The sequence below is a fragment of the Hordeum vulgare genome, chromosome 6H (assembly GCF_904849725.1).
Source record: "Hordeum vulgare subsp. vulgare chromosome 6H, MorexV3_pseudomolecules_assembly, whole genome shotgun sequence".
Lineage (NCBI taxonomy): Eukaryota > Viridiplantae > Streptophyta > Magnoliopsida > Poales > Poaceae > Hordeum > Hordeum vulgare.
This window is the reverse complement of record NC_058523.1, coordinates 310,666,481-310,678,684: the sequence shown is the minus strand read 5'-3', so window position 1 is coordinate 310,678,684 and position 12,204 is coordinate 310,666,481. Positions and strand designations below refer to the sequence as shown.

General features: G+C 39.8%; 1 protein-coding gene across 1 annotated transcript; it reads left to right on the top strand.

Annotated features, from left to right (window-relative positions):
- Nucleotides 1-5,512: 5,512 nt before the first annotated feature.
- Nucleotides 5,513-6,560, top strand: LOC123401878. The gene has a single exon (XM_045095733.1). It carries the CDS (start codon nt 5,875-5,877, stop codon nt 6,268-6,270), a length of 396 nt encoding a protein of 131 aa, XP_044951668.1. The 5' UTR covers nt 5,513-5,874; the 3' UTR covers nt 6,271-6,560.
- The last annotated feature ends 5,644 nt before the right edge of the window (nt 6,561-12,204 follow it).

Here is a 12,204-nt window from a genome sequence, read left to right as displayed (position 1 = left end):
GAACATCATTATTATAATTATCATCATCATTAAGTTCATGTTCACTACCAGATTGTGTCTCAGCATCAGAGATAGAAACATCATTATGATTCTCAACAGGTTTCTCAATATCAGGTTCACTAGGGGCATGTGAAGCCCTATCATTTTTCTTTTTCTTTTTCATCTTAATGGGACTAGGAGTATCATCATTAATTCTCTGGGAATCTGTTCTTTTTTAGGGTGACCTTGAGGATAAAGGGGTTCCTCGGTCATTCTACCTCCTCTAGTCATTACTCTAACGGCATGATCATTAATATTATTCATCTCAGCTAGCAAACATTTGGTGACTTAGCTACTTGATCTAGTTGGGTGTGAACCATAGAGGCATGTTTACCTGGACCTTACACATAATTAGAAATTCTAAACATCAAGTCACTTAAGCGATCTATCATCATGGCATTATTATTCAGTTGATCCTTAACATAGTTATTGAAGTATTCTTGTTTAACAATGTAATTATCAAATTCATCCATGGATTGATCAGGAGTCTTACCGTAAGGTATATCATTTTCAATAAAGGAACAGAGAGAGTTTACCTCTACTACCCGTGTTGGGTTATCAAGTCCATGTATTTCTTCAATCGGTGATAATTTCTTGACATCCTAAATTTTAATACCTTTCTCTTTCATATATGTTTTTTCTTATTGCATGTCTTCGGGGTTGAGCAATACAATACCTCTCTTCTTTTGAATAGGTTTCACTGATGGTTCAGGGAGTGTCCAATCTTTGACGTTTTGTAATATATTATTTAATAGCTCTTTTTCTTGTGCAATTATTCTTTCCTTGAAAACACAACCATCACAACTATCTAGGATATCCCTGGAAGCATCAGTTAGTCCATTATAAAAGATATCAGGAATTTCATTCTTCTCAAGAGGACAATCGGGCAAAGCTCTAAGTAACTGGAGAAGCCTCGCCCAAGCTTGATGGAGATTCTATTTTTTAATTTGCACAAAGTAAAATATTTCCTGTAAAGCAACTTTTTTCTTATGAGCAGGAAAATATCTTCTAGGGAAGAAATAAAGTATATTCCGGGGACTATGCATACAACTAGGAGCAAGAGAAAGGAACCATTCCGTGGCCTCGCCCTTCAGCGAGAAAGGAAAAAAACTTAAGGATATAATAGTAGCGTATATTTTCATCATTGGTGAACAAAGCAGCAATATCATTCAGTTTCATAAGGTGTTCGACCACAGTTTCATTTTCATAACCATGAAAAGGATCAGATTCTACTATAGGAATTATTTCAGGGTCTACAGCAAATTCATAGTCTTTATCAGTGATAAATAAAGGAGAAGTAGCAAATTTAGAATCATGTTTCATTTTCTCCATCATAGTTTTTTTCTTTCAGTTTGCATAGTAACTTTTTCAAATCATCTCTATCATTGCAAGCAAGCAAGTCATTAGCTACCTCAACATCCATAACATAACCTTCAGGTACATAAGGTAATTCATATCTATTAGGAGGATGAGGTGTAATAGGTGATTCAAAATCTTCATCAGTTTGAGCATTTTCAAGTTTGCTAGATCTAGCAATATGAGCATCAAGTAATTCACATAGTGGCACAGTTTCAGTTTCAACATGTGTAGCAATAGTATCATGATTAACTTTAGAAGTAGCATCATCAAGTTCATGTGAACTATGAGGATGATCAACAGGGGGTGGTGTAACAAGCTAGTTCAAAACAATAGGTGAATCAAAAGCAGAGCTAGATGGCAGTTCCTTACCTCCTCTCGTGCGAGAGGGGATGATCTTAGTTTGATTATCTTTCAGATTCTTCATAATGGCAGTTGAATATCCTCAAGTCAACACAATAAATCAAGTTATGCTCCCCAACAACGACACCAGAAAAAGGTCTTGATAACCCACAAGTATAGGGGATTGCGACAGTCTTCACGGGTAGTATTTCACCCTAATTTATTGATTCGACACAAGGGGAGTCAAAGAATATTTATTGGTTGTAACACTTGAGTTGTCAATTCAACCGCAAATGGGATATCTTTGTGCAACAAGGATTTAGTAGCACAACAAATGATAGTTGCAACAGTAACAATGATACAAGCAATTTTGGTAACAGTAGTAACAGTAGCAATCGAGTAGCAAGCGTGATAGTAGCAGCAACAGTAGTAACTTAGCAATATTCAGTATATGTAAAACGTAGGCACGTGGACTGGTGATGGATAGTGATTTAGATGGCATTGATCATATAACAGTTACACACTAGGGCGACACAGAACTAGTTCCAATTCATCAATATAATGTAGGCATGTATTCCGTATATAGTCATACGTGCTTGCGATGAGAACTTGCATGACATCGTTTGTCCTACCCTCCCGTGGCAGCGGGGTCCTATTGCAAACTAAGGGATATTAAGGCCTCGTTTTAATAGAGATCCGGAACAAAGCATTAACACACGGTGAATACATGAACTCCTCAAACTACGGCAATCATTGGAAAGAATCCCAATTATTGTCTTCTTCGGGTATGGGGATCAAGACACGTAATAGGTAACTACAACTTGCAAGATAGGATCCAAATCACTCTAATATTCATGAAAACATAATAGGTTCAGATCTGAAATTATGCAACTCGGGGCCTAGTGACAAGCATTAAGCATATTAAAGTCATAGTAACATCAATCTTAGAACATATTGGATACTAGGGATCAAGCCCTATCAAACTTAACTCGATTACATGATCAATCTCATCTAATCCCACCACCGTCCAGCAAGCCTACAAAGGAATTACTCGCTCCCGGTGATGAGCATCATGGCGGTGTTGACGAAGAAGGGTTGGTGATGATGACGGTGATGAATCCCCCTCTCTGGAGCCCCAAACAGACTCTAGATCAGCCCTCCGGAGGAAGAACGGGAGGTGGCGGCGGCTCCATCTCGTGGAACGTGATGTAAAATTCTCTTTGATTTTTTTCTCCGAAGGTGTTATTTTATAGGACTGGAATTAGGATCAGATGAGCCACGTGAGCCCCATAAGCCATCCATAAATCCTTATAAATGTCGGAAAAAATTCACAAAGAGTATTGCCCGATTCCGAGAACTTCTATTGCTACACAAAAAATAACACCAAGGTAGTTCTGCTAAAAAACAACATCAGTCCGGGTTTGTTCCATTCAAATCATGCAAATCAGAGGTCAAAACCACAACAAAAGTGTTTGAAAAAGTAGATACAATGGAGACATATCAATGTTGGACAAGGAAGACATCATAATGGTTATGTTTGTTTCCATTCACATAGAAGTTATATTGTCATGGATCCTCTAACATGTGTTGCTTGCTTTAGATCCTTTGCTAGCCCCAAAATTCGCACTAAGTAGAGATACTACTTGTGCATCCATAACCCCGAAACCTAGTTTCTTGCCATGAGAATCCACCATACATACCTATGTATTGAATAAGATCCTTCAAGTAATTTGTGATCAATGCATAAACCAATAAAAATTACTCCTAAACATATATGATCTTTTATTGTAAGGGAAAATAAAAAGGCGTGTGACAACCTCTGCTTCCCTCTGCGAAGGGACTATCTTTTACTTTCATGTATTCACTTTTATCCAAGAGTCAAATAATGTTTATCACTATTTCTACCTATTAATTATCTAGTTGACAAACATCATGTGTTGGGAAAGGTCTATATCAGAATATATAAGGTAACACTGTTTTGATCATATATCAGAATAGTTATTCTGATCCCAATGGGCCCGTATATAGACGCGATGAGGTGTTTCTCGATCACCCGAAGTTCTCGAAAAAGAAAAAAACTTTACCTCGCTCCACGTCCACCTAAGAGCAACTCTAGCAGACCCCACATCCCGCCGGCCCGCAAAACGGGTTTGTAGTTCGCGCAAAACAGCTTTTGCGGGCTGGCTCAGGCTGGCACAGATGCAGACTCCCAAACGGATCCGTAAAAAAGTATATTCGTGGAGTATATTTTTTTTCGGCTCGGCTTTGCGGGGTCTGCTCTTTGCGCCGCTGCATCCCGCATATTATCAGCCCGCAACTATCAAATACAACATAATTCAACAATCGAAAACAAACTGAATTATTCGAATCAAACATAATACAATAATCATCTGCATTACAAATAATTATTCAAATAACCGTAGAAAACTTAAATAGTGCAATACAAAACTTGTCATGAATACAAATACAAATGAATACAAAAATAAGTCATTGTCCAGCCATTTGCCAATGGTGCTTAATGAGATCTTCCTGAAGTTGAAAGTGGGTGTCTGCATTTTCAATCTCCTTTGCCAATGGTGCTCAACGAGACTTGCCACAATACATTCCTTGCCAAGCCTTGGGGCAACTTTTCCAACTTCAATGCATACAATCAATGCTACCTAGCATGCCAGGCCAACCTTTCCTCTCATTAGATGCCATCAATTTATTTGTGTCATCTTCATTGGGTGCCCGAAGATACTCAGGACCGAAGACACGGATGATCACTTTCGCAAATCTACGCATAGAATCAATTGTGCTATCGTCACCAATGCGAAGATACTCATCGGCATAGTCAGCCGGAACGCCATATGCAATCACCCGCATAGCTGCGGAGATTTTTTGATATGCACTAAATCCCTTTAAGCCCGCGGCATTCCTTCTTTGAGTAAAATACCGGCAATTTGCCTCGCAAGCTTGAACAAGTTTCACAAAGAGGGATCGGCGTATTCGGTACCTTCTCCGGAAGAGGTGCGGAGGATATGTAGGATTCTCCGTGAAATAGTCTTGCATCAACATCTCGTTCCCAAGATGGCGATTCCGAGGAATGCACAAACGCCCGACAGTCGATCCTCGCCTCCTCTTCCGGTGCTCGTCTTCATGCTTCTTCACGACAAGCGCCATGAGTAATGCTTGTTGCCGAAAGTTCGCAAGCATGGTCTCAACATCCGAGTCGTCCGAATCGGACGAATCGGATAGTAAGAACTTCTCGCACGGGGCCAACTCCATCTTCTCGCACAGCTCGCAAAAATCACAAAAAATGAACTAACCGGTGGCGGGTGATCTCGGACGGCGACAAGGGGGTGCGCTCGACGATGGTCGATCCCCGGTGGCAGCGGCGGCAGGGGGGCTCTTCTCGCCGGATCCGGAGGGGCGGTGCAGCGGCTCGCCTACAGATATGGCCGGAATCGCCGGCGGCGGGCGGGCGGAAGCAAGGGCGGACGACGACGGAAGGAGGGGAAAAAGAGCGCGGGCTGAAATGTCCCTCCCGCCAATTGATTTTCTGTGATGCAGGGCACCGCAGCCGCAAGGGGGAAACCAGCGTTTTTCTGGATTGGTGTCGGGAATTTGCCGCGTCCCATAAAAATTTTTGCGGACCGGGACGAAATACGGGGTCTGGTTGAACAGGTTTTTCGGTCCGTACCCACATTTTGAGGGTTATTTTGCGGCTCGAGTATGCGGGATGGGCTAGATTTGCTCTAATCCACTCTCGGCGCTCACCTTATCCCGCATCCTGATCCTCCCCGAGCAACCTCCCGTCGCTGTCTCCCTGGCTTCGGCGGGCCTCCCGCCGCCGCCCCCTCGGCCCCTTCCCGCCGCCACCTACGCCGGCACCTAAGCACCTCCGCCGCCGACCATCCGTACCACGACGCGCCTCCGTCACCCCGGCTCCGACACACCTCCATCTGTCGTCGTTGCCCACCGGAAATCCGCGGCCGCCGCCACCGACAACCTCTTCCGCGGCCGCCCACCAGAAACACCAGGCACCTCCACATCCTACCGGATCCCACCGGATCCCACCGGCGAAGCTAGCCCCGACAAACTCCCGCGTTCCTCCTCTTGCCGCTGCCCTGGAGAGGACCCTCCCGAGCCTGCGTAATGGTGGAGCTCTCCTGTCCAAGTGGGTCTTATCCACGCATGCCCTTCTTCGTCACCCCGCTGGCCAGGATCCCCACCCCACGCTGTCCTGGCCGGCCACATCGACCTTCTCACGGGGGCCACCTTGACCTTCTCGAAGGAAGGTTCATCCATGGAGCGGCCGAGTCGTACCTGGCTCGCCACGCACCTCCGCCCTCTGTCACCAAATACACTGCCACCGCATGGAGCTTCCAGCACACCGCCTCGACCTACCTTTCCAGTGCCAAGCTTCCATTATGCGTCGTCGGCTACCACTCACGACAGTGTGGCTACTTCCCTCCCCGTTGTGATAGCAGCGAGCGGCCGCTCGTCCGTTCGTCTGCTCTTGGCTCGTTGTATTTGGAAAAGTTCAGATAAACTAACTGAACTCATGTGCTGCTTCGTCTAAAATACGATTTGTGCTACTGATTACTAAAAAGTTCAGCAAATGATTTCCCAACAATCAGAAGTTCAGGTCGCTATGTGTTGATAGTATGAGCCATTTTCAGATCAGGGATATGTTCAACAGTACTGAATTTTAGTCCAGGCTTTTGGGTTCTGCCCTTTCTGTGGCACCATTAATTTCCATATATATGTGGGCAAAAGTAGTATCTTCTTGCAAGTTCGGAAAGAATAAGAAATGGAGTTCAACGTGATCTAGGGGAAAATATATTTGAGTCCTAACAAAGTTCAGTGCAGTTTGAAAACAGAATGGTCGATAGGGAGGGCCTGTAAGCAACTGCCTTAACAGGCATGATAATTTGCATTGTACAAAAATACTTCTTGATTGTGCCACTGTAGAGTAGTTGCCACTGGATACCCATGGCCAATGGCGCTGGATAATTAGCGCTGAACGACTTGCAATCTAGAAGAAAGTTGCGCCCAGAGCCCGTGGAGATCTAGTATGTTGTGCACTTGGTCGTGATGTCTCCTGGAGCTTCAAATTTGTGACCCTGGTGCGTTTTCTTCTTTTTTTTGATGTGCATTTTGATGCATAATTTATCACTGGATGTCCATGGCGTGTGCACAGTATGTGTTTGTGCTAATTCCCGACAAGTTCCTTCATGTACTTCATGGTGATGGATAGAGAGGTCCACTATTCACTTATATAGAAGTTCAAATTTAAATTAAAACGGCTAAATGTTTATGAAAGCCACTTTAGTAACTCTTTATTAAAAGTGTATTAGCGTTGTACGTAGCACTGTAGCAGTAGCGGCATTTGTACGTGTGTGAAATGTGTACGGTAGTTGTGAATTGCATGCGGCCTCCTACACAATCAAATTGGTTCCCTGTACTTTTTTGGATGAATTTCGTGATGTAGTTGGCTTTGGAGTGCAGCAATGAGGTATGGATGCAGTTGGTGATGCAGCTATGGCTATTGTGTGTGATGCTGCTACTATGTCAACAAATAGAAGTTCAAATTTAAAAAGATAGTCCAGATTAGATATCCGGTTTTCCATGTTATTAAAAAGATAGAAGTTCACTACTTATTAAAAACGGATTTTCCATGTTTCCCCAATAAAAGGAATGGTCAGATATCTGGTTTCGTTTTTTTTCATTTTAAATGGCAAATTAAAAAATGTATCAAGAAAGCAAAAACAAAAGAAGGTCAAACTAAACTAACACAGAAGTACAATGTTTTAAACCTTTATGTTTCTAAAAAAATAGGAAGTTCAAAATAAAATAATGAACTTTAAAAAGTGGATTTTCCCTTTTCAAAAACAAAACCAAGAAGTTCAAATTAAAATAACACAAGGGTTTCATGTTCTTAAAAAAGATTTTTTCTTATATCTAGAAAGTAAAACCAAGAGTACAAAATTATCGGTATTTTTTCATTTCTACAAATAAATTAAAATTTAAAAAGAAAGTGGAGGAGGTCCAATGTTTATTACAAAACTAGGATATTTCAATGCTAAGAAAAATAAACCAAGAAGTTCAAATTACAAAAATAGAGAAGTTCGATATTTATAAAAAACTTAGATTTTCCTTATTACTAAAGAATAAAAATGAAGAAGTTCAAAAAATAAAGGAGTAGTTCGATGTGAACCGGAAACTCAAATTATTTTCGTTTCTAAGAAAAATAAAACTACAAGTTCAATTTTAAGAAATGGTTGGTGCTTCCTTAATAACATATTTACCTCCTAAGAATATGACTAAGAACTTCAAATTAAAATAATACAGAAGTTCGAAGCATGTAAAAACCTCAAAAAAAAGATCTTTACTAAAGAAAAAAATGAGAAGTTGAAATAAAAAAGGCCGAGAAGTCAAATTGAAATAACAGAGAAGTTCGAAGTATGTAAAAACTCAGATTTTTTTTTTTGCATTACTAAAGAGTAAAATGAAGAAGTTAAAATAAAAAATCTGAGAAGTTCAAATTAAACTCGGTAAATTCTTTACACGAAAAACATATCAATTTTATTTTCCCTATTTATAAAATAAATACATAGAAGTTCAAAATAAAAAAGCTCAAAAATTAAAATTAAAATAATGGAGTAGTTCGACGTGTATAGCACGATTTTTTCTCTTTGCTAAACTAGGAAAAAAGTGAGAGCTGCAAACAAAAACGTGAGAGAAGTTAATGTTGAAAACAGCAAGAAGTTCGAGTACTACAAGAAATGTGTTTCACGTGAGAATGAAAGAATAGAAAAATAAATGCTTAAAAGGTTTGTTGAAAGAAGTTCACCCCGAGGAAGTTCAAATATTATCGCGAGAGAGGTTCACCTTGTATTTCCATGTTTAAAAGCAAAAAAATGAAATTGTTTTTTGTGTTCTGAAATAACTCACTCAATCCACAAAGAAGTTTAGCTATTATCTGGGAGCAATTCGGTTTAAAAAAAGAAACTGAAAAAAATAATTATAAAAATAGAGAAAGTTCACGTACTACATGGTGTGTGTTTAATATGAGAAAATTGAATAAAAAGCCAAGGTCCAAATTTTTGTTGCTATAAGTTCAAGTCATTGGTGGGAGAAAGTTAATGAAATTATTGTGGAAGAGGTTTGTACAAAAGGAATAATAGAGTGAAGTTTAAGTAGACAAAGCTGGGAAGTTCTTCACGCGGTGCATTTCTGAAGAATTTGTTTCACGAAAAAGGCAGAACGCATGATCTCGCTATTTTCGAAATTGCTTGAGAACGGCTAGGAATCAGAGAAAACCATCTACATGAAAAAGTCTTGCATTTCCGTAGCTTTTGAACAGTTTATAATTTACCCCATTCTGATAAAGTTTGTAAAAACTACGACCAAAAAATGTTTTTATCCATTTTTAAAACTGATTTAAAACCGTAATGAATTGAAAAAAAATCTACATATAGAAGTGTCGCATTTGTTCAAGCTTTCGAACCACATATAATTTGCTCCATTCCGAGAAATCGTTGAGCAATTAACACGAAAAGCAATTAACACGAAAATACGAACTCGGGACAACTTGTGTCGTATTCTAAGTTACTTTTAAACTGTTCATAGTTAGAAGAAACTTTTTATATGAAAAACTACGTATTTCCAGAATCTTTCCAACGACATATCATTTGCGTCGATCGGACTAGCCATTTTCAAATTAACGCCGAAATATGAACCCAGCTGTTCGGTATCAGAAATTCCGCCATTTTTAAATTTTCTCTTTAACCGTATGGAATTTGGAAAAACTTTCAACGTGTGAAATGAGGGGATTTGCAGCAGCTATTCAACACCATCTCATTTTCCTCATTCTGACAAATGATTTAAAAATAGGATCAAAAATACGATTCACGTTTTTTGTATGAACAAAAACGATTTTCAAAACTGCTCTTAAACCATGAACATTTTGACAAACATTCAACCTAGGTTGTTACCAGGGCGTCCGTAGCTTTCAAACGGTGTACCGCAAGCCCAATTTGGAGAATATTACCAGTGTGAGTGGATGGAGTGTTACGAGCAAAAAACAACACGTGGAAAACCGAAGTTAAAGTGGGCATGGTGAGAAGGTCAAGTTCTTCACATGGTGCACTTTTTAAGGATGTGTTTCACGAAAAAAGGCACAACGCATGATCTCGCTGTTTTCGAGATTGCTTAGAAATGGCTAGGAATCCCATAAAACTATCTACATGAAAAAGTTTCGCATTTTCCATAGCTTTTGAACTGTATATTATTTGCCACATTTCAATAAAGTTTGTAAAAACTACGGTAAAAAAATGTTTTGAGCTATTTTGAAAACTGACATAAAACCATAAGCAATTGTAAAAAACAATCTACATATAATTTTTTCCCCATTTTCTCAAGCTATCCAACGCTATATCATTTGCTCCATTCCGAAAAAACATTGAGAAATTAAAGCGAAAATACAAACTCGGTATAACTTCTACCATTTTCTAAATTACTTTTAAACCGTTAATAGTTGGAAATAACTTTATATATGAAAAACTGTGCATTTTCATCAACTTTCAAATGACATATCACTTGCGTTGATCAGACTCACCGTTTTTCAAATAAACTCCGAAATACGTACCCGGCTGTTCGGTTTCAGAAATTCCGCCATTTTTTAAATTCCTCTTTAACCGTAGGGAATTTGGAAAAACTTTCAACTTAGGAAATGAGGGGATTTCCAGCACCTATCAAACGCCGTCTCATTTGCCTCATTTTGACAAATACTTCAGAAATAGTATCAAAAATACGATTCACGTTTTTTTGTATGAACAAAAACGATTTTTGAAACTGCTCTTAAACCGTCAACATTTTGACAAAAATTCAACCTAGGATGTTACGACGGTGTCCATAGCTTTCAAATGGTATATTGCAAGTCCCATTTGGACACTTTTTATGGAAGTTCAACCGAACACATTGGGAAGTTCAAGTGCTACTGCTAGGACGAGTCAGCCTGGGATCAGAATAACTATTCTCATCCCAGGATCGAAATAGTGTTTGATTCATCTGGATGTAGGTGATCATGATTCATTATTGTTGACATTATTCTTGAGGTAAATGAGTTGGATGGTAAAAACAATAAAACCCCTATCTTCCTATGTGTGCGACGAAAACATTAGATCCAAAAATATGAAAAGAGTTTCAGCAATCATAGAGGACTAAATGATAGTTGAGTATGTGAACTTGCTAAAATGAAAGCTCTTACATAGACTCTTCACTGAAATATGATGAATTGTTATTGTCTCAATGACTAAGAACATAGTTTGTTGATTGTCAAAAAGGTTTATGCATCATACTTCGACAATTGCAGATAGATTTTTACTTGTTTATGAGAACCTATATGATGAAAAGCTTCCTGCTATGTTAATATTCATGATTCTATCATGTGCGTATTATGTTTTTATTGACACCTGTGTCTGAAGTTATGTGGTCATTAGTATCGAGTCCGGCTTTCGCTTGAGGATAAGCGAGGTCTAAGCTTGGGGGAGTTGATACATCCATTTTGCATCATGATTTCCAATTGATATTTATGTTATACTTCTCCTCTATTCCTCATGATGGTACAATTCTTATGACTTTGCTATCTAAATTTACAAGGTACGTCACAAAGAGGGAAATTACCGGAAACTGGAATTCTGGACTTAAAAACTAAGAAAAAGGCTAAAAATCACTCACGTCCAAATGACCTGAAACTTCACGGAGAATTTTTGTGGAATATATAAGAATTATTGGGCCAAAAATACACCAGAAGGAACCCACCTGTTGGCCACAAGCAAAGAGGTTGCGTCCACCCCCTTAGGCACGCCATGTTAGCTTGCGGTGCCCTGGCTCGCCTCCTGATACGTCTCCAACGTATCTATAATTTTTTATTGTTACATGTTGTTATATTATCATTTTTGGATGTTTTATTATCATTTTATAGCAACTTTATATCATTTTTGGGACTAACCTATTGACATAGTGCCTAGTGCGAGTTGCTGTTTTTTCCTTTGCGGAAAATCAATATTAGATGAAGTCCAAATGCCACGAAACTTTATGGAGATTTTTTTGGACCAGAAGGAAACTTGGAGCCAAGGAGGATCACCAGATGAGGCCCAGGCAGCCCACTAGGCACCCGGGCGTGCCGAGGGCCCTGGCGCAGCCTGCTGTCTAGTAGAGCCCTCGGGCGCCGCCTCCACTGCCCCTGAGCTCTATGAATACCCCAATTTTCAGAACACCCTAGAGGAGTCGACGAAAAATCGGTTCAGCCACCGCAAGTTCCAAAAGCCACGAAATCCAATCTAGAGGCCATTCCGGACAGGAACACGATCACGGAGGCGTTCATCATCCTCATTGGTGCTCCTCCGATGATGTGTGGGTAGTTCATATCAGACCTATGGGTCCGTAGCAAGTAGCTAGATAGCTTTCCCTCACATT

Coding starts and splice junctions, on each gene's coding strand:
- LOC123401878 (XM_045095733.1), top strand. CDS start 5,875: ATGGTGGAGCTCTCCTGTCCAAGTGGGTCTTATCCACGCATGCCCTTC.